At 41.0% G+C, this 24,058-nt stretch overlaps 1 protein-coding gene across 50 annotated transcripts in view; it reads right to left on the bottom strand.

Moving 5' to 3' along the window:
- PBRM1 (polybromo 1) overlaps positions 1-24,058 on the bottom strand; it is a 142,681-nt gene that overhangs the window by 96,992 nt on the left and 21,631 nt on the right. For all 50 annotated transcript variants that reach the window (XM_055273970.2, XM_055273905.2, XM_055273974.2 and 47 more), the window contains 7 exons: positions 23,728-23,871; positions 19,779-19,895; positions 12,469-12,537; positions 9,079-9,177; positions 5,484-5,569; positions 4,068-4,163; positions 2,455-2,546 (listed from right to left, as the gene is read on the bottom strand). In XM_055273970.2, the coding sequence (XP_055129945.1) occupies positions 2,455-2,546; positions 4,068-4,163; positions 5,484-5,569; positions 9,079-9,177; positions 12,469-12,537; positions 19,779-19,895; positions 23,728-23,871 (703 nt within the window). The remainder of the gene's footprint in view (positions 1-2,454; positions 2,547-4,067; positions 4,164-5,483; positions 5,570-9,078; positions 9,178-12,468; positions 12,538-19,778; positions 19,896-23,727; positions 23,872-24,058) is intronic.

Here is a 24,058-nt window from a genome sequence, read left to right as displayed (position 1 = left end):
TCTTTTTTTTTTTGGAGGCAGGGCTGGAGTGCAGTGGTGGGATCACGACTCATTGTAGCCTCAACCTCCCAGGCTCAAGTGATCCTCCCATCTCAGCCTCTGGAGTAGCTACACATGGCTAATTTTTAAATTTTTCTTGTAGAATTAGCTGGGTGTGGTGGCAAGTACCTGTGGTCCCAGCTACTAGGGAGGCTGAGGCGGGAGGATTGCTTGAGCCCAGAGGTAGAGGTTGTAGGCAGCCAAGATCACACCACTGCTCCAGCCTGGGTGACAGAGGGAGACCCTGTCTTAATTTTTTTTTTTTTTTTTTTTGTAGAGGCAGGGTGTTTCTATGTTGAGCAGGCTGGTCTCTATCTTCTGGACTCAAGTGATGCTCCTGCCTCAGCCTCTAAAAGTGCTGGGATAAGAGGCGTGCACCAGTGTACCAGCCTGCATTGTTTTAAGCCACTAAGTTTGTGGTACTGTCTCAGCAGCAATAGGAAACAAATACTTACATGAAGAACTGTGTTCAAATCTCTATCTTCATTGGTTTTCTGTTTAGCTCTTGAAAGAAGACGGCTCCCAGACTAAGGGTAGTGTTTTGAATTTCTCTGTAAAGTTTCATCTGCTTGTTTTACATATTTTGAGCTCTTCTACAATTTAACTTGCTGATGAAATTAACCTTCTACCATCATTAGGTAATCCTTTTTATCTGTGTAATGATCTCTGTTTGAAAGTCCATCTTATCAAGAGTCAGTGTAGCTACTCTGGTTATTATTTGCCTGGTGTATCTTTCAGCCATCTTTTTCTTTTTTTCAAGACAAAAGCCCAATTTTATTATTTTTATTTTTTGAGACAGGGTCTCACTCTGTTGCCCAGGCTGGAGTGGAGTGGTGTGATCACTTCAGGCTCGACCTCCCTGGGCTCAGGATCCTCCCATCTCAGCCTCCCAAGTAGCTAGGACTACAGGCATGCACCAACATGCCTGAATAAATTTTGTATTTTTTGTAGAGACAGCGTTTTGCCATGTTGCCCAGGTTGGTCTTGAACTTCTCGGCTCAAGCAATCCTCCCACCTAGGCCTCTCAAAGTGCTGGGATTATGGGTGTGAGTCACCACACCTGGCCTTATCCATCCTTTTAGATTCAACTTTCTTATGTTTTTATATTTGATGTGTCTCTTGTAACCAGCCATATAACCTTTTTTTTTTTTCTCCCAAGACAGAGTCTTGCTCTGTTGCCCAGGCTGAAGTACAGCAGTGTGATCTCGGCTTACTGCAGTCTCCACTTCCTTGGTTCAAGTGATCTTCCTAAGCCTTCCGAGTAGCTGAGACTACAGGTGCGCTCCACCATGCCCGGTCAATTTTTTGTATTTTTAGTAGAGACACGGTTTCACCATGTTGGCCAGGCTGGTCTTGAACTCCTGACCTCAAGTGATCCACCCACCTCAGCCTCCCAAAGTGCTGAGATCACAGGTGTGAGCCACTGTGCCCGGCTGTGTGTCACTTTTATAATCAGTAAAAAACAATGCTAACAAGATAATATTTTTTCAATTTCTGATAAGATGAGGCCCAATTTAAATAAAAAAAATACTTAATTCTGTAGATCAATGTTTCAAAAAAGTAAATTTATACATAATAGTCTACAGTGATTATGAAATTTCTATAGGAGATTTAGTTAAAAACAAGATACAACTAGAGAAGTCTGTTGTGTAACATTCAGTAATAAAATTGAGGCCAGGCGTGGTGTAATCCCAGCACATTGGGAGGCCGAGGCAGGCGGATCACGAGGATAGGAGTTCAAGACCAGCCTGGCCAACATGGTAAAACCCCGTCTCTATTAAAAATACAAAAATTAGCCAGGTGTGGTGGAGCGTAAAGTTACTCAGGAGGCTGAGGCAGGAGAATCGCTTGAACCCGGGAGGCGGATGTTGCAGTGAGCTAAGGTCACGCCACTGCACTCCAGCCTGGGCAACAGAGCGAGACTTCACCTCCAAAAAAAAAAAAAAAAAAAAAAATACCAGAATAATTTAATGAAACAAATTTTATCTTTACACATAAAAAATCTATAGTAAAGGGGAAAATATTATATCAAACTTAAGAGAAAGACAAGCCAAGAAGAAATTAGAGCTTACTGAAAATATAAGCTAAAGCCTGAAAATCTAAGATGAATGTGGATTTCTGAGATTTTCTGATGCTTTTACTAGTACTCACTATTTATCACTACAGGTTTTAAACCGGGATCTGCTAAGTTATCAATTATTTTTGCAGAAGTATTATTTACCCAAATATGAGTTTTAAGACAAGATAAAGCATTAACCTTTTGATAGGTCTGACAACCAGAGTACAATCAAATGCAACAAAATAGCATGTACTTCCCAACCAGCAAACCCTAGGCCAGAACAAAATCACTGCGATTTCATTTAGCCAGAAGGATCCACTAAGAAGGCATTTCACTAGTCAAAACCTAATGCCTACCAGCTAAAGCAGCATCTTCTTCACTTTCTGAGCCATACTGAAGTGCCATTGTAATTGCTGATAAACGACCTCCTTGTACTGCTCTTTTATTACTACAACAAAAAAAAAAGCAATTAGAAGACATGGAAGGATGTTACCATAATTAGGTTACTTTACAGGGAACAGGAACTATTAACAAAGTGTTAAGATAAAAGAAAAATAATTTCTATTCAATTGCCTCCTTAGTTTCTCTCTGTACTTAATGGTCCTCATAATCAATCTTAGCCAAGGAAACTATTTTTTTCCTCATAGAAAAGAGGGAGTGGAAAATAAGAACTCAGTCACAGTTGCTGATAATTCTAAGGTGTTCATATTTTACAATACAAATTCTATTACGAGGCTGGGTGTGGTGGCTCATGCCTGTAATCCCAGCACTTTGGGAGGCCGAGGTGGGTGGATCACCTGAGGTCAGGAGTTTGAGACCAGCTTGGCCAACATGGTGAAACCCCATCTTTACTAAAAATGCAAAAAATTAGCCGGGCATGGTAATGGGCACCTGTAATCCCAGCTATTCGGGAGGCTGAGGCAGGCAAATCACTTGAATCCAGGAAGCAGAGGTTGCAGAGATTGTGCCACTGCACTCCAGCCTGGGCAACGAGAGCAAACTTCATCTCAAAAAAAAAAAAAAATCAAAAACAAACAAAAACAAATTCTATTATGAATTTTAAAAACCTATTAGATTTAACCTCACATTTTATTGGTAGCTAATATTAAACACTGCCTGAGAAATGATGCTTAAGCATCATCAGAGAAGTGATATAAGGCCTACTTTAGTAATTCAATCTTTTTTTTTTTTTTTTGAGATGGAGTTTCCCTCTGTTGCCCTGGCTGGAGTGCTGTGCCACGATCTCGGCTCACTGCAAACTCTGCCTCCCGAGTTCAAGCGATTCTCCTGCCTCAGCCTCCCAAGCAGCTGGGATTACAGGCACCTGCCACCACACCCAGCTAATTTTTGTAGTTTTTAAGTATAGACAGAGTTTCACCATGTTGGCCAGGCTGGTCTGGAACACCTGACCTCAAGTGATCCACCCGCATCAACCTCCCAAAGTGCTGGGATTACAGGCGTGAGCCACTGTGCCCAACCTAGTAACTCAACCTTTTAAATAAACCATTTGACGGCCAGGCGCGGTGGCTCACGCTTGTAATCCCAGCACTTTGGGAGGCCGAGGCGGGTGGATCACGAGGTCAGGAGATCGAGACCACGGTGAAACCCCGTCACTACTAAAAATACAAAAAATTAGCCGGGCGTGGTGGCGGGCGCCTGTAGTCCCAACTACTCGGAGAGGCTGAGGCAGGAGAATGGCGTGAACCCGGGAGGCGGAGCTTGCAGTGAGCCGAGACTGTGCCACTGCACTCCAGCCTGGGCGACAGAGTGAGACTCCGTCTCAAAAAAAATAAATAAATAAAATAAAAATAAATAAATAAATAAATAAATAAACCATTTGACAACAGATTTTCATTAACAACCAAACTATACCCAAAAATATTCCTTCAAGATAGCCACTGGGCAAATACTAGTATGCCTATCTTTATAAGCACAGGCCAACTCTCAGACTAAACATTCTTTTTCTCACCGGTAATACTTGCTAGTGGGATTTCTCTCTTCACCAAGGCTGCCTTTACTGTGTGAAGGACCTGTCAGTCTGGCTGCAGCCAAGTTGGATGGAGTCCTATCCAGAGATAAAATAAAAAGCTTAGAAACTTGGTAGCTGAAATTAGAGTGCTGGGTAAACAAATAAACACACATACAACCATTTTCTTCTCTTCTAAATAGAAATGCAAAATACTTCTGAACTTCTACTATGCAGCAGATTCTGCTTTAGGCCCTGGGGACTCTGCAGGGAAGAATACTGCAGGCCCTGGTACTGAAACAATGTCAAGGCCAGAGGAAAGCTTTGAAAGTAGTCACCCAACCTTCCCATTTCAGGTAGGGGGAAATGCAATCCTAGAACTAAGACTAGTTCAAGATCACAGTCCTGGCCAGGTGCGGTGGCTCACGCCTGTAGTCCCAGCACTTTGGGAGGCCGAGGTGGGTGGATCACGAGGTCAGGAGTTCAAGACCAGCCTGGCCAACATAGTGAAACCTCATCTCTACTAAAAATACAAAAAGATTAGCCGGGTATGGCGGCGTGTACCTGTAGTCCCAGCTACTTGGGAGGCTAAGGCAAAAGAATTGCTTGAACTTGGGAGGGGTGGAGGTTGCAGTGGGCTGAGATTGTGCCACTGCACGCCAGCTTGGGCAACAGAGTGAGACTCTGTTTCAAAAAAAAAAAAAAATCAGAGTCCTAGTACAAAGAAAAGCCAGGATGAGACTGGATCTCCTGATACCTGCTAAACAGCCTTACCAAAAATAAGTATACTACTACTATTATATATAAATATCATACTATTATCTATTCTGCGTAATATTAATATATACCATATATTATATGTATATATATTCATATTTGTACAAAGCAATAATATTTGTACAAAGTATATAGTGATGTAAAGTTTTAAAACATGTTTCTTCTTAAATGAAGCCCTTCAGCAGCAAAGGGGCTAAGAGTTACTACTATCTTCAGAATTATAATATCAACTGTATCATCTTGAAATGCAACACAAACCGTGTTTATGTTTATTGATTTCACTACCCAGAAAATTCAGCAAATATAAAGGCATAAGGGTTTTAGACATTTTCTTTTTTTTTTGAGACCGAGTCTCGCTGTGTCACCAGGCTGGAGTGCAGTCGTGCGGTCTCAGCTCACTGTAACCTCTGCCTCCCGGGTTCAAGCAATTCTCTTGCCTTCGCCTCCTGAGTAGCCGGGACTACAGGCATATGCCACCACGCCTGGCTAATTTTTGTATTTTTAGTAGAGATGGGGTTTCACCATGTTGACCAGGATGGTCTTGATCTCTTGACCTCATGATCCGCCCACCTCAGCCTCCCAAAGTGCTGAGATTACAGGCATGAGCCACCACGCCCAGCCTAGACATTTTCTTAAACCTACCTCATTCGAAGACTTGACTTGGCCATTTCATGATGTTCAATTTCAGCCTTTTTCATATAAAATATTTTTTTAATTGAATTTGCATCCTGTCAAGATAAAATTACTTGGTTTAAAAAAGGAACAGATAAAAGGACAGCTTAATGCCCCCAACTCATGCAATGGGCACCTTCTATGGCACTCTTTCCACTTGGAGCAGACTTTCATTCAATACCCACAAAGCTGCATCCTCCAACATTTCTACAAGCTTCCAAAATATCTATCTTCATAAAGTCATCACTAATTAAATATAGGTTAAAATGCCTACTAGTTCTTTCATGATTAGTCAAGTAATATTTAGACAAAGATCTAATGGTATAATACAGTAATGCCCCACTGTCCATGGAAGATACATTCCAAGACCCCCAGTGGATGCCTGAAACCTTGGACAGTACCAAACCTGGAACACATTTCTGTCTATGTCTTCCATCCACAAATTTAATTTCTTTTCCATATTAACGAAGCACTTTTCATGCACTGTGGCTGTAACTTTTTGCAGTCTGAGGTACAACAATAAAACTAGCAGAAACGTCTTTTTTTTCCTTCTTCACAATTTCATGAATAGCAGATTCATCTTTTTTTTTTTTTTTTTTTTTTTTTTTTGGTGGAGTCAGAGTCTTACCACGTAGACCAGGCTGGTCTCAAACCCCTAGCCTCAAGTGATCCTCCTGCCTTGCCCTCTCAAAGTGCTGGGATTACAGGCCTAAATCACAGTGCCCAGCAGGGAGATTTGTTCTTACTGTAGATCTCAGCAATCTCAGCATACCTTTTTTTTTTTTTCCTTTCTTAAGAACTTTCACCTTTCACTTAAAGGGAGCACTTTAAAGCTTCTTGAATTGCCAGCATCACAACTCTTGTGCTTTGGGGCCATTATTAAGTACAATAAGGTTACTTGAAATAAGCACTGTGATACCACAACAGTCGATCTGATAACCGAGATGGCTACTTAGTGACTAACGGCAGGTGGTGTATATAGTGTGGATAGGCTGAACAAAGGAATGATTCATGTCCCAGGTGAGACCGGCTAGGACAGAGGTGGATGGCATGAATTTCATCACAATACTCAGAATGGTGTGCAATTTAAACTTATGAAGTGCTTATTTCTGGAATTTTCCATTTAATATTTTCTGACCTCAGAACCATACGAAAGCAAAACCGTAGATAAGGTGAGGGACTATGGACAATTAACTCTACTTGTGTACACTGACCTAAAAATCAAAATAAAGATGCACTTCTAAGATTAAAGATTATATACACAAGTTTAGAATGAATGTACTTGCTTAAGTTTCCCTTCTCTTTAAAACTTACGTTAGAAAAAATAATTAGACCCAAAAGTAAAATTCTTAACTGTAACAACAAACAATTAGTACTGTATATTATTAAAATGTCCTATTAGGGACTAGGAATACAGGGACTTCATAGTTCATTCCTGATTTTCTCTCAGAATTTCTTAAAAGATGAAAAATAAAAGTTATCACTAACTACCAACAGCAATTTTGAGTATTTGAGTCAGCATTCAGAAAATTTAAATGATTTTATTCCCAAAAGATTTTCTGAGTCTCCTCTGGCAAATTCCCAATGATACATGATTAATTCAATAAATTTCTACAAGCAATTATTCATTACAGAACTATAAAACTTCTAAGATGCAATTTGCAAAGCAATGAAACAGTCATTTTACATTGTGTACTGCACTACACAGATTGCTTTTTATATTTATGAAGTTTAAATGCAGGGAATAAGTCAATATTTAACTAAAAAACAGATTCAAAACTAACCAGGTCTGGCATAAAGACAGAAATTTAGGTGAGTGGAATAGAAACAAGAATCTAGAAATAAACCCATACATCTATGGTCAACTGAATTCTAACAAAGTTGCCAAGACAATTCAATGGGGAAAGAATAATCTTTTCAATATATAGTGCTGGGATAATATCTCATATCAAAGAATGAATTTGGACTCCTACCTTACATGTACCTCACATATACAAAAATTACTTCAAACTGGATCAAAGCTCTAAGTACGTTAAGAGCTAAACTATAAACTTCTTACAAGAAAACATAGGTGTAAATCTTTGTGATTTTGGATTAGGCAATGATTTATTTGATATGAGACTTAAGCATTAGCAACCAAAGAAAAAAACAGATAAAGTGAACTTCAAAATGAAAAACTTCTGTGTGTCAACAGACACAATTACAAAAGTGAAAAGACAAGAGAATGGGAGAAAATATTTGCAAACCATTTACATGATAAGGGTATAATATCCAGAACATATAAAGAACTCTTACAACTCAACAACAAAAAAACAGGTAACACAATTAAAAAATGGGCAAATGATCTGAACATTTCTCTAAAGACATATGAATGACCTAAAAATCAAAATAAAGAATAAAATAAAAAGATGTTCAGCATCATTAATCATTACGGAGATGTAAATCAAAATCACAATGCCATACCACTGCACACTCCCTAGGATATCCATAATAAGAACAAAAACAAAAATGGAAAACAAGTGTTGGTGAGGATGTGGAGAAATGGTAACACCTGGATATTGCTGGTGGGGATGTAAAATGGTAGAGTTTGGAAAACAGTTTGGCAGTTCTTCAGAAAGTCAAATATACAGTTACCACATATGACCCCGCAATTCCATTCCTAGGTATGTATCAAAGAGAAAAAAAAAATATATATATATATGTAGTATTTATATGTCCACATAAAAATGTATATGTGAACGTTCACAACAGCATTATTTATAATAGCCAATAAGTAGAAACTATCCAAATATCTATCAACTGATGAATGGGTAAATACAGTATATCCCTATAGCAGAATATTATTCTGCAATAAAAAGAACATAGTACTGACACATGCTACAAAATGCATAAACCCTGAAAACATTATGCTAACTGAAGGAATCTAGTCGCAAAAAATCCATATCACATATTATATGATTCCATTTGTGTAAAATGGCAACAGGCAAACACAGAGACTGAAAATAGATTTGAGGTTGCTTAGGGCTAGAGAAGTTGGGGGGACATAAAGGGTGACTGTTAACTGACTGGAGTGATGGCTGCCCAACTCCATGAATATAACAAAGACCATTAAATTAAATACTTTTTTTTCTTTTTGAGACAGAATCTTGCACTGTCGCCCGGACTATGGTGCAGTGGCACAATCTCAGCTCACTGCAACCTCTGCCTCCCGGATTCAACCAATTCTCCTACCTCAGCCTCCCGATTGGCTGGGATTACAGGCGCCTGCCACCATGCCTGGCTAATTATTGTATTTTTGTAAAGATGGGGTTTCACTACGTTGGCCAGGCTGGTCTGGAACGCCTGACCTCGTGATCCACCCACCTAGGCTTCCCAAAGTGCCAGGATTACAGGCGTGAGCCACTGTGCCCAGCCTAAATTAAATACTTTTAATGGGTAAAGTGCATGGTATGTGAATTATATCTCAATAAAGTTGTTTTATAAAAATTACTGACCTTAAATTAAACTATCTACTATTACCAAGGAAAACAGCAACAACAACAACAACAACAACAACAAAACTAACCTTGAATACTTGAGAGCCAGGCTCATTATACGTTTTGGCATTTTTTGCGAGGAGATCTATATCTTTGGCCATTGCATGAATACTTTTGTAGCTTCCATTCTACAATAAACAACAAAATATAGCAGTTCCTTTTAATGAGTTCATCAGTACAACCTTTAAAAAAAGAACCCCACATATTTCTAAATTGTCACCATATTCCAAGACTTTATTGGAAAGTACACATACGAACAACATGTAAAGTCATTTTCTTTTTCATAAATTATTACTGTACTCATTTATAAGTAAGTTTTTGAGATAGGTAACAAAACCAGAGCAGCATTATTCTCATAAAAATAAATTACAATTTTTAAAAAGTCAAATAAGGTAAAAGTTTTATTTTGCAAACACATAGTGTTTACTATGTGCCAGGCACAGTTCTAAGTGCTTCATGAATACTAATTCTTTAAAGTGGATTTAATAGTGTGAAGCAAAACTCCCTCTAGTTACATGAACCACTCAGGGTAAAATATGAAATCAGTCCAGCACAGAGGCTAACATTTTCTGAGTACCTACTGTGTGCTAGAGCTGTCACATCTTAAGGCTCACTCAATCCAAAACAACCCAGGAATACTCATATAGTTGCCTAAATTTACAAAGGAAATGAAAGACGGACACACTTTTAGGTAAGAGGCACACATGACTAATGATAAGTACACGGAAATGAAAAAGACATGGTATAGAGAGAGTAAGGAAACCAAATTGAGTGAAATGGAAAGTGGAGAAGGGTAGAACCATAAGCACAGATAGGGTAAAAACAAAAAAGGCAGAATCCAGAAAGCCAGGCAAAGGAGTGTAGCTATTTGCCACGTGGGACTACCAACAACTACACATCCTTCTTACATGGAGGGAATCAGCACAGGCAAAGGGAGGGCTCTACCTCCCACAATGAGGATGAAAGTGGGCAGATGGTCACTTTGCCAGCAGCGTGGCAGCCAGGGCAAGGGGAAATAACCACAGGTCAGCTAATTCATGCTTGGGTCTAGAGGGATTAATGCAATGGCCAGGAATTCATTCCTGACTCCTGTAGAGGAGAGTCTAGCAGTAGAGCAGCAAGTATCCAGGGACCACAGTGGCAAATTACAGTGGTAACAGCAATGGCACCACAAAGAGGCTGTGCATGATCTCAGCTGTGCCATGATGTTCCTGAGTTCTGCCTAGTATCCAAAGGCTAGTTCTTCAACCTTTCTTTTCAACATTTCTATGAGCTATCCAATATGCTTTTCAAAAATTCCTTTTCCACTTAAATTAGTCAGAGTCAGTTTTATTCAACTGGTACAAGGAGTTGTGACGTGCTTTAGCAGGCATTGGAAAACAAGTGAATTAAGTCTCTGAACAGGGGACTGCTAGGAAGAAAGCCAAGGTCAGGAGGCAAGATATAGAAAGGACTAGAAAGTTTTTCATCAGAGAGGTAAAATAGATTATTCCAGTAATTTGGACATAAGAGGACAAGGACCTTGAATCGGGTGATGGCAAAAGGTGACTCTGAGACTTCTGGAAAGAAGAAAGGACAAGGTAAGGCGAGAAGTCAAAAAGAGAAGACTGGGGCTGAGATAGAGATGATTAAAGATCTGATTCAATTTCCAGGATTATGAAAACATAATCCTCCTACACAGATGTTAGAAATTCCAGGGATTTAGGAGACTTGAGTCATTCTCTGTAGCAGTTATTGGGCTGATTTAAAAACCTGATGAGGCCTGGCAGGGTGGCTCACACCTATAATCTCAGCACTTTGAGAGGCCAAGGCGGGTGGATCACTTGAAGTCAGGAATTCGAGATTAGCCTGGCCAACATGGTGAAACCCTGTCTCTATCAAAAATACAAAAATCAGCCAGGTTTGGTGGCAGGCACCTATAATCCCAGCTACTCGGGAGGCTGAGGCAGGAGAATGACTTGAGTCCAAGAGGTGGAGGTTGCAGTGAGGTGAGATGGTGCCACTGCACTCCGGCCTGGGTGGCAGGGCAAGACTATCTCAAAAACAAAAACAAAAAAAAAAACCCTAAAAAAAAAAAGATGATACATTAGGGAATCTGTATTTTATCATTCTGTGAAAATTTATCTGTGGTACCAGTAATTAAACACTGTTACTCTTTACTATTCTCTTAGAATTTAAAGTCAAAGAAGTTTCTCCTTCCTGGCAAACCACAGTGGCTATCAGTCTCATTTCTCAATGAAACTATGTAACACACCGTTTTCCTTTTTGCCTTATCTCCTGGGAGCAGCAAACCCTTCTTATCCTGGGAAGATCAGTGACTCACATTTATGAGGACCTCATGCTGTAGGTTCTATGTGAGATGCTTTATCTATATTATCACTAACCTCTATGACTCTGCAAAGTAGCGATACTACATGCAATATACAGCAGAGGAAGCAGGCAAATCACCTGACCAAAGTGACATAGCTGGTTAAGTAGTAGAGCTAGAAAAAGAACCATATCAGTTCTACTCTAAATACTCAATTTCTGGTACAATTTAGCTCTTTTTCCCTATACTTTCCCTTACTTCTAATAATCAAATTTTAAATCCTAGTCACTCAGTCACACAATTAATATTTATTAAGCACCTACTCTGTAGAGAAACAGTAAGTGTAAGGGTTGAGAACACAGACTACAGCTAGACTGTCTGGATTCAAATCCCAGTTCTCCCTACTAGGCGGTGATTTGGGCAAGTTACTTAACATTTCTGTGCTTCAGTTTTCTAACTTCTAAAATGGGAATAATAACAGTACTACCCTGTGGAGTTTTATTAATTAGCTAATACACATAAAGCACTTAAAACAGTGCTAGGTACATAGCAAGTCTATGTGAGTGTTTAGTTGCCACTATTTACTGCTAGGGATACAGTGAAGGGGTAGGGTAGAGAGGGCCAAAGAGAAAAAAGTAGTATCTAATTCCACTGACCTATCACTCTAACATCCGTTGTGGGTAGCTTTTATTCTAACGTATCCTAAAGCTATTTGGAAGCAGATAAAAATAAACAACAGGTTACCCCGTCTACCCTGATGTAATTATTATGCATTGTATGCCAGTATCAAAATTTCATGCACCCCATAAATATATACACCTGCTATGTACCCACAAAAATAAAAAATAAAAAAATTAAAAATGAAATAACGAAGCTTTTGTCACAAATGTATCTTTTATAATCGGAAATGTCAGTAACCAATGTGTTTTAATTTTTGTCCTAAGATGCAATCCAAAGCTACAATCAGTAACACTATTTTAATTTATTTACATGATTTGCTAATAACCCCTTACAGAGACAACTAGCTTCTCTGTTTTCTAAAAGCTCCTAGGAAAGATCATAGGCCAATCTGCTCTAAACCACAATCATTTACTTATGGTCATCTTCATACCTGTATCCTCTGGGCAATGGTCTTGAGATCTATAGGCTCCTTAATTATTGCATAATAATCTGGATATTGCTGGAAGACAAAAAACCAGGCATGCTCAATAAGTTAAACTACTCAGCTAATGAGAAAAGAAGGAAGTACATTGACAATCTGTTGTTCAAACAACCAATTAAGCAGCTTTGTGAGATTCAAGGCTAAAGACATGGCTGTACAGCACGTTTATTATATCAGAACCATAAAGAATTTAATTTTAAGAAGCTTCATGATCTATCCAACAGCATGACATAGGAGTTAAAACTTGGTATTTGAGTGTTATTATTATGCAACTAGCATACAATTTAATGTTTTAAAAAATTCTAGGCTGGGGCCAGGTGCGGTGGCTCACGCCTGCAATCCCAGCACTTTGGGAGGCCAAGGCAGGTGGATCACCTGAGGTCAGGAGTTCAAGACCAGCCTGGCCAACATGATGAAACCCAATCTCTACTAAAAATTCAAAAATTAGCCGGGCGTGGTGGCAGGCACCTGTCATCCCAGCTACTCAGGAGGCTGAGGCAAGAGAATTGCGTGAACCTGGGAGGCGGAGGTTGCAGTGAGCGAGATCGTGCCATTGTACTCCAGCCTGGGGGACAAGAAAGAGACTTTGTCTCAAAAAAAAAAAAAAATTCTTGGGAGGCCGAGGCGGGCGGATCACAAGGTCAGGAGATCGAGACCACGGTGAAACCCCATCCCTACTAAAAATACAAAAAATTAGCCGGGCATGGTGGCGGGCGCCTGTAGTCCCAGCTACTCAGAGAGGCTGAGGCAGGAGAATGGCGTGAACCCGGGAGGTGGAGCTTGCAGTGAGCCGAGATTGCGCCACTGCACTCCAGCCTGGGCGACAGAGCAAGACTCCGTCTCAAAAAAAAAAAAAAAAAAAAAAATTCTAGGCAGGGCTGCAGTGGCTCACACCTGTAATCCCAGAACTTTGGAAGGCCCGAGGCGGGTGGTTCACGAGGTCAGGAGATTCAGACCATCCTGGCTAACATGGTGAAACCCTGTCTCTACTAAAAATAGAAAAAAAAATTGGCTGGGCATGGTGGCACACAACTATAGTCCCAGCTACTCTGGAGGCTGAGGGAGGAGAATCGCTTGAACCCAAGAGGCGGAGGTTGCAGTGAGCCGAGATCGTGCCACTGCACTCCCGCCTGGGCAACACAGCAAGACTCCACCTCAAAAAAAAAAAAAATAAATAATCTAAATTCGACCAGGCACGGTGGCTCACACCTGTAATCCCAGCACTTTGGGAGGCTGAGGCAGCTGGATCACTTGAGGTCAGAAATTCAAGACCAACCTGGCCAACACAGCGAAACCCCGTCTCCAATAAAAATACAAAAATTAGCCGGGCATGGTGGTGTGTGCCTGTAATCCCAGCTACTTAGGAGGCTAAGGCAGGGGAATCGCTTGAACACAGGGGACGGAGGTTGCAGTGAGCCAAGATCACGCCATTGTACTCCAGCCTGTGCAACAGAGCAAGATTCCGTCTCAAAAAACAAACAAAAATTCTAAATTCACAGAATTATACAATTTTTCATTTAAGGTCCCCAGATATCTATGCCTAGAAATAAAGTAAAAGAAATGCTCTTCAGGAGTTTGTTACAAGCTCTTTTAATTTTGCAATCTAAATAACGTTATTATATAATATTCACATAAACTTTCATAAGGATCTGTAAGAAATCAGGTTGCAAAATTTGTTAGCTTCATGTTTAACTTGATGCTTCTGCTTATTTCAGTCAAAGTAAGTTTTTTCAAAACAAAATACCTTTTGAATGAAACTTTGTTAAAGAAATGAAGCATGGCTGGGCATGGTGGCTCACGCCTGTAATCCCAGCACTTTGGGAGGATGAGGTGGGTGGATCACCTGAAGTCCAGGAGTTCAGACTAGCCTGGCCAACATGATGAAACCCCATCTCTACTAAAAATACAAAATTAGCCTGGTGTGTTGGTGCATGCATGTCATCCCAGCTACTTGGGAGGCTGAGGCAGGAGAATCACTCGAACCTGGGAGGTGGAGGTTGCAGTGAGCTGAGATTGCACCACTGCACTCCAGCATGGGCAAGAAGAGCAGAACTCTGTCTCAAAAAAAAAAAAAAAAAAAAAAAAAAAGAAATGAAGCAAAATTCTGGTCAGGCATGGTGGCTCACGCTTGTAATCCCAGCACTTCGGGAGGCCGAGATGGGCAGATCACGAGGTCAGGAGTTCAAGACCAGCCTGGCCAATATGGTGAAACCCCGTCTCTACTAAAAATACAAAAACTAGCTGGGCGGCGCCTGTAATCCCAGCTACTCAGGAGGCTGAGGCAGGAGAATCGCTTGAACCCGGGAGGCAGAGGTTGCAGTGGGCTGAGATTGCGCCACTGCACTCCAGCCTGGGTGACAGCGCAAGACTGTCTTGAAAAAAAAGAAAAAGAAAGGCCGGGCGCGGTGGCTCAAGCCTGTAATCCCAGCACTTTGGGAGGCCAAGGCGGGTGGATCACGAGGTCAGGAGAGATCGAGACCATCCTGGCTAACACGGTGAAACCCCGTCTCTACTAAAAAATACAAAAAAATTAGCCGGGCGTGCTGGCGGGCGCCTGTGGTCCCAGCTACTTGGGAGGCTGAGGCAGGAGAATGGCGTGAACCCAAGAGGTGGAGGTTGCGGTGAGCCGAGATCGCGCCACCGCACTCCAGCCTGGGGGACAGAGAAAGACTCCGTCTCAAAAAAAAAAAGAAATGAAGCAAAATTATTAGTAACTTCTGATTTATCAAATACTAGCTCATCCCAAGAAGTTGAACATGTTGAGGAATATCCTTGAAGCTTTCACAACAACCTAGAATCACTCACTGCCCTCAGGCTTTCCTACAGATTTTCTTTCTTGGAGGAAATAACTGAAGTTGCCCAAATATCAAAAGTTGGTCTTATCAGATGGGAGGGGTTCAGGGGAAGTCAGATTGTGCTTTCCCAGCTCTTCCTACCTGTTCAAACCCTACTGAAGCCCAAGCAGCAACAACAAAAACAGAAAGCCACAGCCTTCACTCAGTTACTGGGCTGAACAGATGACCTCAGTGTTGCTTTATCTCATCTATCCCCTAAGTTTACCACTACTTTCTTTTTTTTTTTTTTTTTTTTGAGACAGAGTCTCGCCCTGTCGCCCGGGCTGGAGTGCAGTGGCGCAATCTCGGCTCACTGCAAGCTCCGCCTCCCGGGTTCACGCCATTCTCCTGCCTCAGCCTCTCTGAGTAGCTGGGACTACAGGCGCCCGCCACCGCGCCCGGCTAATTTTTTGTATTTTTTAGTAGAGACGGGGTTTCACCGTGGTCTCGATCTCCTGACCTCGTGATCCGCCCGCCTCGGCCTCCCAAAGTGCTGGGATTACAAGCGTGAGCCACCGCACCCGGCCAGTTTACCACTACTTTCTTAACCCTACATCTTCCTTTACTTGGATCAATCTCCATTGCTGCCGCTTCTCTTCACCAGTTCTACTTCTGAGAGAAAGTTCAGAGGACAAATTATGGCAAGGCTACCCAGCATGGGGTACAAAGTAATTCGAAGTCATCCAATCCCACAAATTCCCAATCTACCTCTCCCATGCAGCCAGCCTGCTTGGGACGGACTTACTAAGGAAAGGTGAAAACTGCCCTGCCCCTTCAGGTCTCAATCCTTGTTGTCTTTCAAATTGTCACACCCTGAGGGACCAATAGAAACCTGCTTTTCCCAACCAGCTCCTTCAATGTGACCTTGAAGGGAGAATGGGGGGAACTAATTATTGATGTTTCATTGCCCCAGATCACTGTTGTTGATTTGACCATCACTGATTATCTCCTGCAGGGTAAGAATAAATCTTGAGCAAAGACCGTACTTCTATTTTGTGTATATGTGTGTGTATGTGACAGAGAGCGAGAGAGAGAAAAAGAGACAGGGTCTCTTTCTGTTGCCTAGGTTGGAGTGAAGTGGCATGATCACAGCTCACTGCAGCCTTGAACTCCTAGGCTCAAGTGATCCTCCAAACTCAACCCCCACAAACAGCTGTGACTACAGGTGCACACCACCATGACTAGCTAATTAAAAAAATTTTTTTTATAGAGACAGAGTCTCAGCTATGTTGGCCTCTCAAAGCGCTGGGATTACAGGTGTGGGTCACTACACCTATCCTGTACTTCTTTTATAATTTTTTTTACTGTAATAAAATAAATTTCATGTAGTAACATGAAATTTGCCATTTTTAAGTGTACAGTTCTGTGGCATTAGGTACACTCACACTGCTGTGCAACTATCACCAACATCCACTTCCAGAACTTTTTAATCTTGCAAAATGGAAACTCTGTACACGTTAAACAACTCCCTATTCCCTCCAGCCCCTGGCAACCACCATTCTAACTTTATGTCTCTAAGATTTTGAGTATTCTAGGTACCTCACATAAGAAATCATACAGTATTTGTCCTTTTGTGACTGGCTCATTTTGCTTAAAATAATGTCTTTAGAGTTCATCCATGTAGGATGTTTCAGAATTTCCTTCCTTTTTAACGCCAAATAATATGCCACTGTATGTATATGTCACATATACATTCATTCACTGATAGACACCTGAGTTGCTTCCATTTTTAGCTATTGTGAATAATGCTGCTATGAATATGGGTATACAAATATCTCTTCAATATCCTGCTTTCACTTTCTTTGGAGTATATATCCAAAGTGGAACTGCTGGATCATATGGTAATTCCATGCTTAATTCTCTAGAGAATCATCATACTGTTTTCTCCTTTTCTTAAAATTTTAAGTCATATGGCCAATATTAATAATTATATCTTTCTAGTAAGATTCACACATAGGACAGCAGTGGTCAGTTGCTTTATTTCTAATGTTGTAACTATCTTATAGCTAGTCAAGACACATCTTTAAATAACGAGTCTTACCAATGACTGATGAGGAAAGCTGCATGCTACTCATCAGTCAACAAGCATCTTGCATAACTATGACCACCCAGCATGGGGTACAAAGTAATCTGAAGTCATTCAATCCTTTGGATCGGGTTCCAGTTATAGACAGTAATACAAAGGTAAATACAGCACAGTCACTGTCCTCAAGAAATTCAGGGAGTAGAAAAGGAGGTAGACAGAAAAGTAAATGATCACAATAGGGCTAAGTGCTACCATAGAGTACTTCTGAAAGTATATCCTTACCAGAAATATAAGAATGCTGAGACCATGAAAATGTTTGCAGTTTCATAGGCTAATGTGAGTCAAATCTATATGTTAATTATCTTTTGGGTGTAAAGGCATAAGGAACTCTGATACTTTTTAAAGGTCTCGCTTGTCTAGAAAACCTCTTCCTTTTTCAGGTAGAAGAGTACCTAATTCGTTTTTCTTTTTTCAGCGTCACCAGGAGATCAAAGAGAACTAAAAGGAGGAAGAACTCATTTATCTTCCTCTTACCCTGTCTCCTACACAAAGAGAAAAGTTTCTACTCTTAAAAATGCAAGGTTTAGGCCGGGTGTAGTAGCTCATGTCTGTAATCCCAGCACTCTGGGAGGCTGAGGCAGGTGCATCACTTGAGGTCAGGAGTTCAAGATCAGCCTGGCCAACATGGTGAAAGCTTGTCTCTACTAAAAAATAGAAAAATTAGCCAGGTGTGGTGGTGCATGCCTGTAATCCCAGCTACTTGGGAGGCTGAGGCAGGACAATCGCTTGAACTCGGGAGGCGGAGGTTGCAGTGAGCCAAGATCACGCCACTGCACTTCAGCCTGGGTGACAGAGCGAGACTCCGTCTCAAAAATAAATAAATAAAAAAGGTTTAGTTAAGGTGCTTATTTTATCAATGAAGAATTACCAATCTTGGAAACAACCCAATGTCCATTGACAGATGAATGAGTAAACAAAATGTAGTAAGGCACGGTGGCACAAGCCTGTATACCCAGCTACTTGGGAGGCTGAGGTGGGAGAATCGCTTAAGCCCAGGAGTTTGAGGTCAGCCTAGGCAACACAGCAAGATCCTATCTCTAAACAAAACAAAACACCCCAAAAAACTTATAAACAAAAGGTATTATATATAAATAACAAAATGCTATTCGGTTTTAAAAAGGAATGAAATTCTGATTCAGGCTACAATATAGATGAATCCTGAACATATGTTAAGTGAAATAAGCCAGTCACAGGACAAATATTGAATGATTCTTCTTCTATGACATACCTAGAATAGTCAAATTCATAGACAGAAAGCAGAATGCTGGTTGCCAGAAGCTGGGAGAAGAGGAGAGTGGACTTGGTGTTTAATGGGTATGGAGTTTTGGTTTTGTAAGACTAAAAAGTTCCAGATAGTGGTGATGGCTGCATAAAAATGTGAATGTACTTAATGCCACAGAACTATCCACTTAAAAATGGCTAAAATGATAAATTTTATGATACATATCCTTTACCACAATAAGAAACAACCAAAAATAATTACCAATCAAAAAACAAAAAACATAAAAATAAAAAAATAAAAATCACAACCTTCTGATCATGTAGAATGATAGACCGTATACATTTTGTGCTGCTGTGAGGAGGATCTCTTGGCTGCCTCCAACATCTTCCTTTTATTTATTTATTTTTTGAGATGGACTCTTGCTCTGTCACCCAGGCTGGAGTGCAATGGCATGATGTCAGCTCACTGTAACTTCCACCTCCCAGGTTCAATCAGTTCTCCTGCCTCAGCCTCCCGAGTAGGTGGGATTATAGGCGCGCACCACCACACTAAGGTAATTTTTATACTTTTACTAGGGATGGGTTTTCACCATGTTGGCCAGGCTGGTCTCAAACTCCTGACCTCAGGTGATCTGCCTGTCTTGGCCTCCCAAAGTGCTGGGATTAGAGGCATGAGCCACTGCGCCTGGCCCAACATCTCCTTTTTTTTTTTTTTTTTTAATTTGAGACGGGGTTTTGCTCTTGTTGCCCAGGCTGGAGTGCAATGGTGCCATCTTGGCTCACCCACTGCAATCTCTGCCTCCAGGGTTCAAGCGATTCTCCTACCTCACCCTCCCAAGTAGCTGGGATTATAGGCATGCGTCACCACGCCTGGCTAATTTTTTGTATTTTTAGTAAAGATAGGGTTTCTCCATGTTAGTCAGGCTGGTCTCGAACTCCCAACCTCAGGTGATCCACCTGCCTCGGCCTCCCAAAGTGCTGGGATTACAGGCATGAGCCACCACGCCTGGCCCAACATCTTCCTTTTAAACTTACTTTATTTATCAGTGATTAATACAATTCTTAAAGTACTAAAAACAAAACACTGACATGTACCTGTTTTTAATTGCATCACTTACCACTTTAGAAGGCAGTTTCTGAAAAAGTTCGCTAATGAGACGTCCTGATGGATTTGTAGCTACAACTATGGCTTCAAGAAGCTGCTCCAGGATCTCCTTCAAGTAAGTTGGAGAAGACTGGTAATGTGGAGAAAAAAGGACTTTGTAAGAGAAATAATAAAATGCTGAATATTACATAGTTTCTAAAATTGTAAAGCTAATTCAAAACAGCAACTTTTTTTTTTTTTTTTTTTGAGATGGAGAGGCTGGAGTACAGTGGCACAATTTCAGCTCACTGCAACCTCTACCTCCTGGGTTGAAGTAATTCTGCCTCAGCCTCCCGAGTAGCTGGGATTATAGGCGTGCGCCACCAGGCCCAGCTAAATTTTGTATTTTTAGTAGAGACGGGGTTTCACTATGTTGGCCAGGCTGGTCTCAAACTCCTGACCTCGTGTCCGCCCACCTCGGCCTCTCAAAGTGCTGGGATTACAGGCATGAGCCACTGTGCCTGGCCAAAAAAAGCAACTCCTAGGCAGTACTTATTTTAACTCCAAATTTCAAGAATATCCTATAATGTTCTGATGCTGGACATAGGCATTGTATCCCTAGAACAACCTATATGAACCTAATGAGGTGCCTTATATTATTTTTGCAATGAAATCTCTTGTACTAGGTCCTTTTACTGAACCTTTTTCTACAGTAAATATTGTAATGGCAAAGTTTAAGTGCTACAAATGTGAAATGAGCAACTAAGCAGGAGAAAACATGTCCCATAATAGTTCGTCATTTCTATATCTGCTGTTCACATCTACTGAAGTCTTCATATTCTTATAGGACAATGACTACTTACATGGAGTTGAGACTACATACTTTTAACCATGGGGTGCTCTACCAGGTCTAACTGAATTCAAATTAAGTCAAAACTAAATAGCGATTAAGTAAATCGATGTACACCATTTCTGTTCTATAGACTCACTGGCTTATATCTAGCTTAGTCACTGTTTCAACAGAGGAAGCATATGCCCCAAAGAGTACTTGACCAGGGAGGGTCCAAGTCTGAAGCAAGTTTCTAGAATAAGCAATGGAATGTCTCAGTCAAGGATTAAATTATGCTTCTAGTCCAAATCATTCTTTGTACATATAAAATAAAGAGTAATTTTTTTTCTGGTTTAAATCATAAAAGTACTGGTATTCTGTCCTAATCCAACAGAAGCTCTTTTTATTTAGTATAGTCTCAATTTTAAGGTCCAACACTTTTTTTTCTCCCCACTCTGTTGCCCAGGTTGGAGTGAAGTGGTGTGACCATGGCTCACTGCAGCCTCAAACTCCAGGGCTCTAGGAATCCTCCCACATCAGTTTTTCAAGTAGCTGGGACCACAGATGTGTACCACTATGCTTGGCTAATTTTTTTACTTTTTGTAGACATGAGTGTCTCACTACATTGCCCAGGCTGGTCTTAAACACTTGGGCTCAAGCGATCCTCCAGTCTCAGCTTCCTAAAGTGTTGGGATTGCAGGTGTGAGCCACTGCACCAGACCCAAGAAAATCATCCTTGATTTAAAAATTAGAAACCTGAAAATTTCTTCTCCCTCCATGAGAATCATTGAGTTATAAAATGAGTCTTGGGGTCTGGCATGGTGGCTCATGCCTGTAATCCCAAGCACTTTGGGAAGGTGAAGTGGGAGGATCACCTGAGGTCAAGAGTTCGAGACCAGTCTGGCCAACGTGGCGAAACCTCATCTATACTAAAAATACGAAAATTAGCTGGTGTGGTGACAGGCATCTGCAATCGCAGCTACTCAGGAGGCTGAGGCAGAAGAATCGTTTGAATCCAAGAGGTGGAGGTTGCAGTGAGCTGTGATCGTGCCATTGCACTGCAGCCTGGGCCAAAGAGCAAGACACTGTCTCAAAAAAACAAAATTTGAAAGAGGCGTGGGAGGTATAAATGTGAATGTACAAGACCCTCCCAATTTCTCATCAATTATGCATTACAGAAATATGGGCAAGTCCTAAATAGAGGCATTTTAATTTTTCGACTAGAGCCCTGAAGGTCTACACTAAGGGTGGCGCCTCTGCAAGCAGTGTTCTACCGAAGAAAGCATGGGCTGTTTCTCCTGTATTCATATCAGAGAGTAAAATTCCAGGAAATTCCTATTTTTAGCCTTCTATCTAGTTACAATCACTTAACTACTAAAAGAAATTGACAAGGTGCTGAGAAACTATATACATATATTTACATATCATATATAAAATATAAAATTTTATACATATAAAATATAATTTATACGAACTACACATATATATGTATATATATATATTTTGTGTATATCTGTCTATCTATCTATATAGAGAGATTTTTTTTTTTGGAGACAGCGTCTCATTCTACCACCCAGGCTGGAGTACAGTGGCATGATCTCAGCTCACTGCAACCTCTGCCTCCTGGTTGTTCAAGCGATTCTCCTGCCTCAGCCTCCCGAGTAGCAGGGACTACAGGTGCCCACCACCATGCCCAGCTGATTTTTGTATTTTTAGTAGAAATGGGGTTTCACCATGTTGGCCAGGCTGGTCTCAAACTCCTGACCTCAGGTGATCTGCCTGCCTTGGCCTCCCAAAGTGCTGGGATTACAGGGGTGAGCCACAGCACCTGACTAGGAACTGTATTTTGAGACTCTAAGAAGTAATTATATTTTTGAGAAATTCACCCATCACTGCTTCTCTGTATTCCAGCAAAAGGCCTATGTAGATAAGTTACAGAAGGGGAATATTCTGCATTGTACTTCTTACAATTTAGCTGTAGAAAAGAGTTGTGATCCCCTCTACTATTCTTTTTTCTCTTTTCAAATATGTCTTTTTATTTTCTGTCTTTCATTTTTTTTTTTGAGATGGAGTCTCACTCTGTCGCCCAGTCTGGAGTACAGTGGCGCCATCTCGGCTCACTGAACCCTCCACCTCCCGGGTTCAAGCGATTATCCTGCCTCAGCCTCCTGAGTAGCTGGGATTACAGGCATGTGCCACCATGCCTAGCTAATTTTTGTATTTTTGGTAGAGACGGGGTTTTACCGTGTTGGCCAGGCTGTTCTTGAACTCCTAACCTCAAGTGATCCTCCCGCCTTGGCCTCCCAAAGTGCTGGGATTACAGGTGTGAGCCACCACGCCTGGCCATGAAGCACGTGTCTTTATTTAGTAAATATTTATCAGCACCTACATGTCAGGTATAGTGCAGATATGAGGAATAAACGAACAAGAAGATACCTGCTTAGGAGCTATCATTCTACTTGGGGGAAGACAGAAAAACATGTAAACTAGTATGTTATTTCACATATAGTGACATTATAAAAACTGAAGACAATCCTGTGATGACAGGGTGGGGTAGCGGCTGAAAAGGAGGAAGGCGGAGCAAACAATGGAGATAGGGTGGTCAGGAAAGTCCTGTCTCAGTAGACACCATTTTAGATGGTGTTAGAACAATAAAAAAGAGCCAGTCACGGGAAAAGCCAAAGGAAGTATTTTCTACGCAGAAGAACAACTGCAAAATTCCAGAGGCAGAAATATACCTGGTATGTTCTAGGAACAGTAACCATTCTAACCTACAGAAATATTCCTCACTAAGGTGATTACATTCCAACTTCTAATCACAACACTGCCTTTCCTTACATGATGTCTCAATGTAGCAATACTGGACTAATCCTTGATAATATCAAGATTCTCTTTAAAACTGAGCAGGAAATATGCACTAATGTAAGTACAATTCATGAAAAATCACCACGCATGGCACACGTTGTCCAGGATATCCTAGGATCCCTTAAAAATGGAGTGGGGCTCTCTGGCTGAATGTCCTTTTATCCTCCCAGTTACTAATACAATTGCACAGGAATTCTAGTTGCCCAAAACAGCCCAGAGGGAATCACAAGCAGGGGCCCTCTCTGCCTTCCAAGAGCCCATCCATCACAAGTTCCAGCTACATACTTACTCCTTCAGTCACTGTGCCCTGATTGTCTTGCCCATCTTCATCATCATCTTCGTCATCTGCTTCTCCTTTCTGAACAAACTCATTTCTTGTTCGAAGGTACAAATCCCAGAGTTTGCAAGCGGCTTTATATTCAGGAGAATCTGGCTGTATGTTAGCAAAGACAAAAAAAAAAATCACTTTAGTAATGTACTGGAAATTAGTTGCTACTTTTAAAGCAACTGTTTCAGCAAAGACCAAAAATTCTATTACAAATTTTAACATCCTCATGATTAAAACATATATGGGTCTAAATCCTGTTTCCAAAAAATGAAGTGTATGTTTTAAAGACATT

Source organism: Symphalangus syndactylus, chromosome 1 (genome assembly GCF_028878055.3).
Source record: "Symphalangus syndactylus isolate Jambi chromosome 1, NHGRI_mSymSyn1-v2.1_pri, whole genome shotgun sequence".
NCBI lineage: Eukaryota > Metazoa > Chordata > Mammalia > Primates > Hylobatidae > Symphalangus > Symphalangus syndactylus.
Note: the sequence above shows the minus strand (reverse complement) of the source record. Positions and strands in the feature narration are given on the sequence as shown.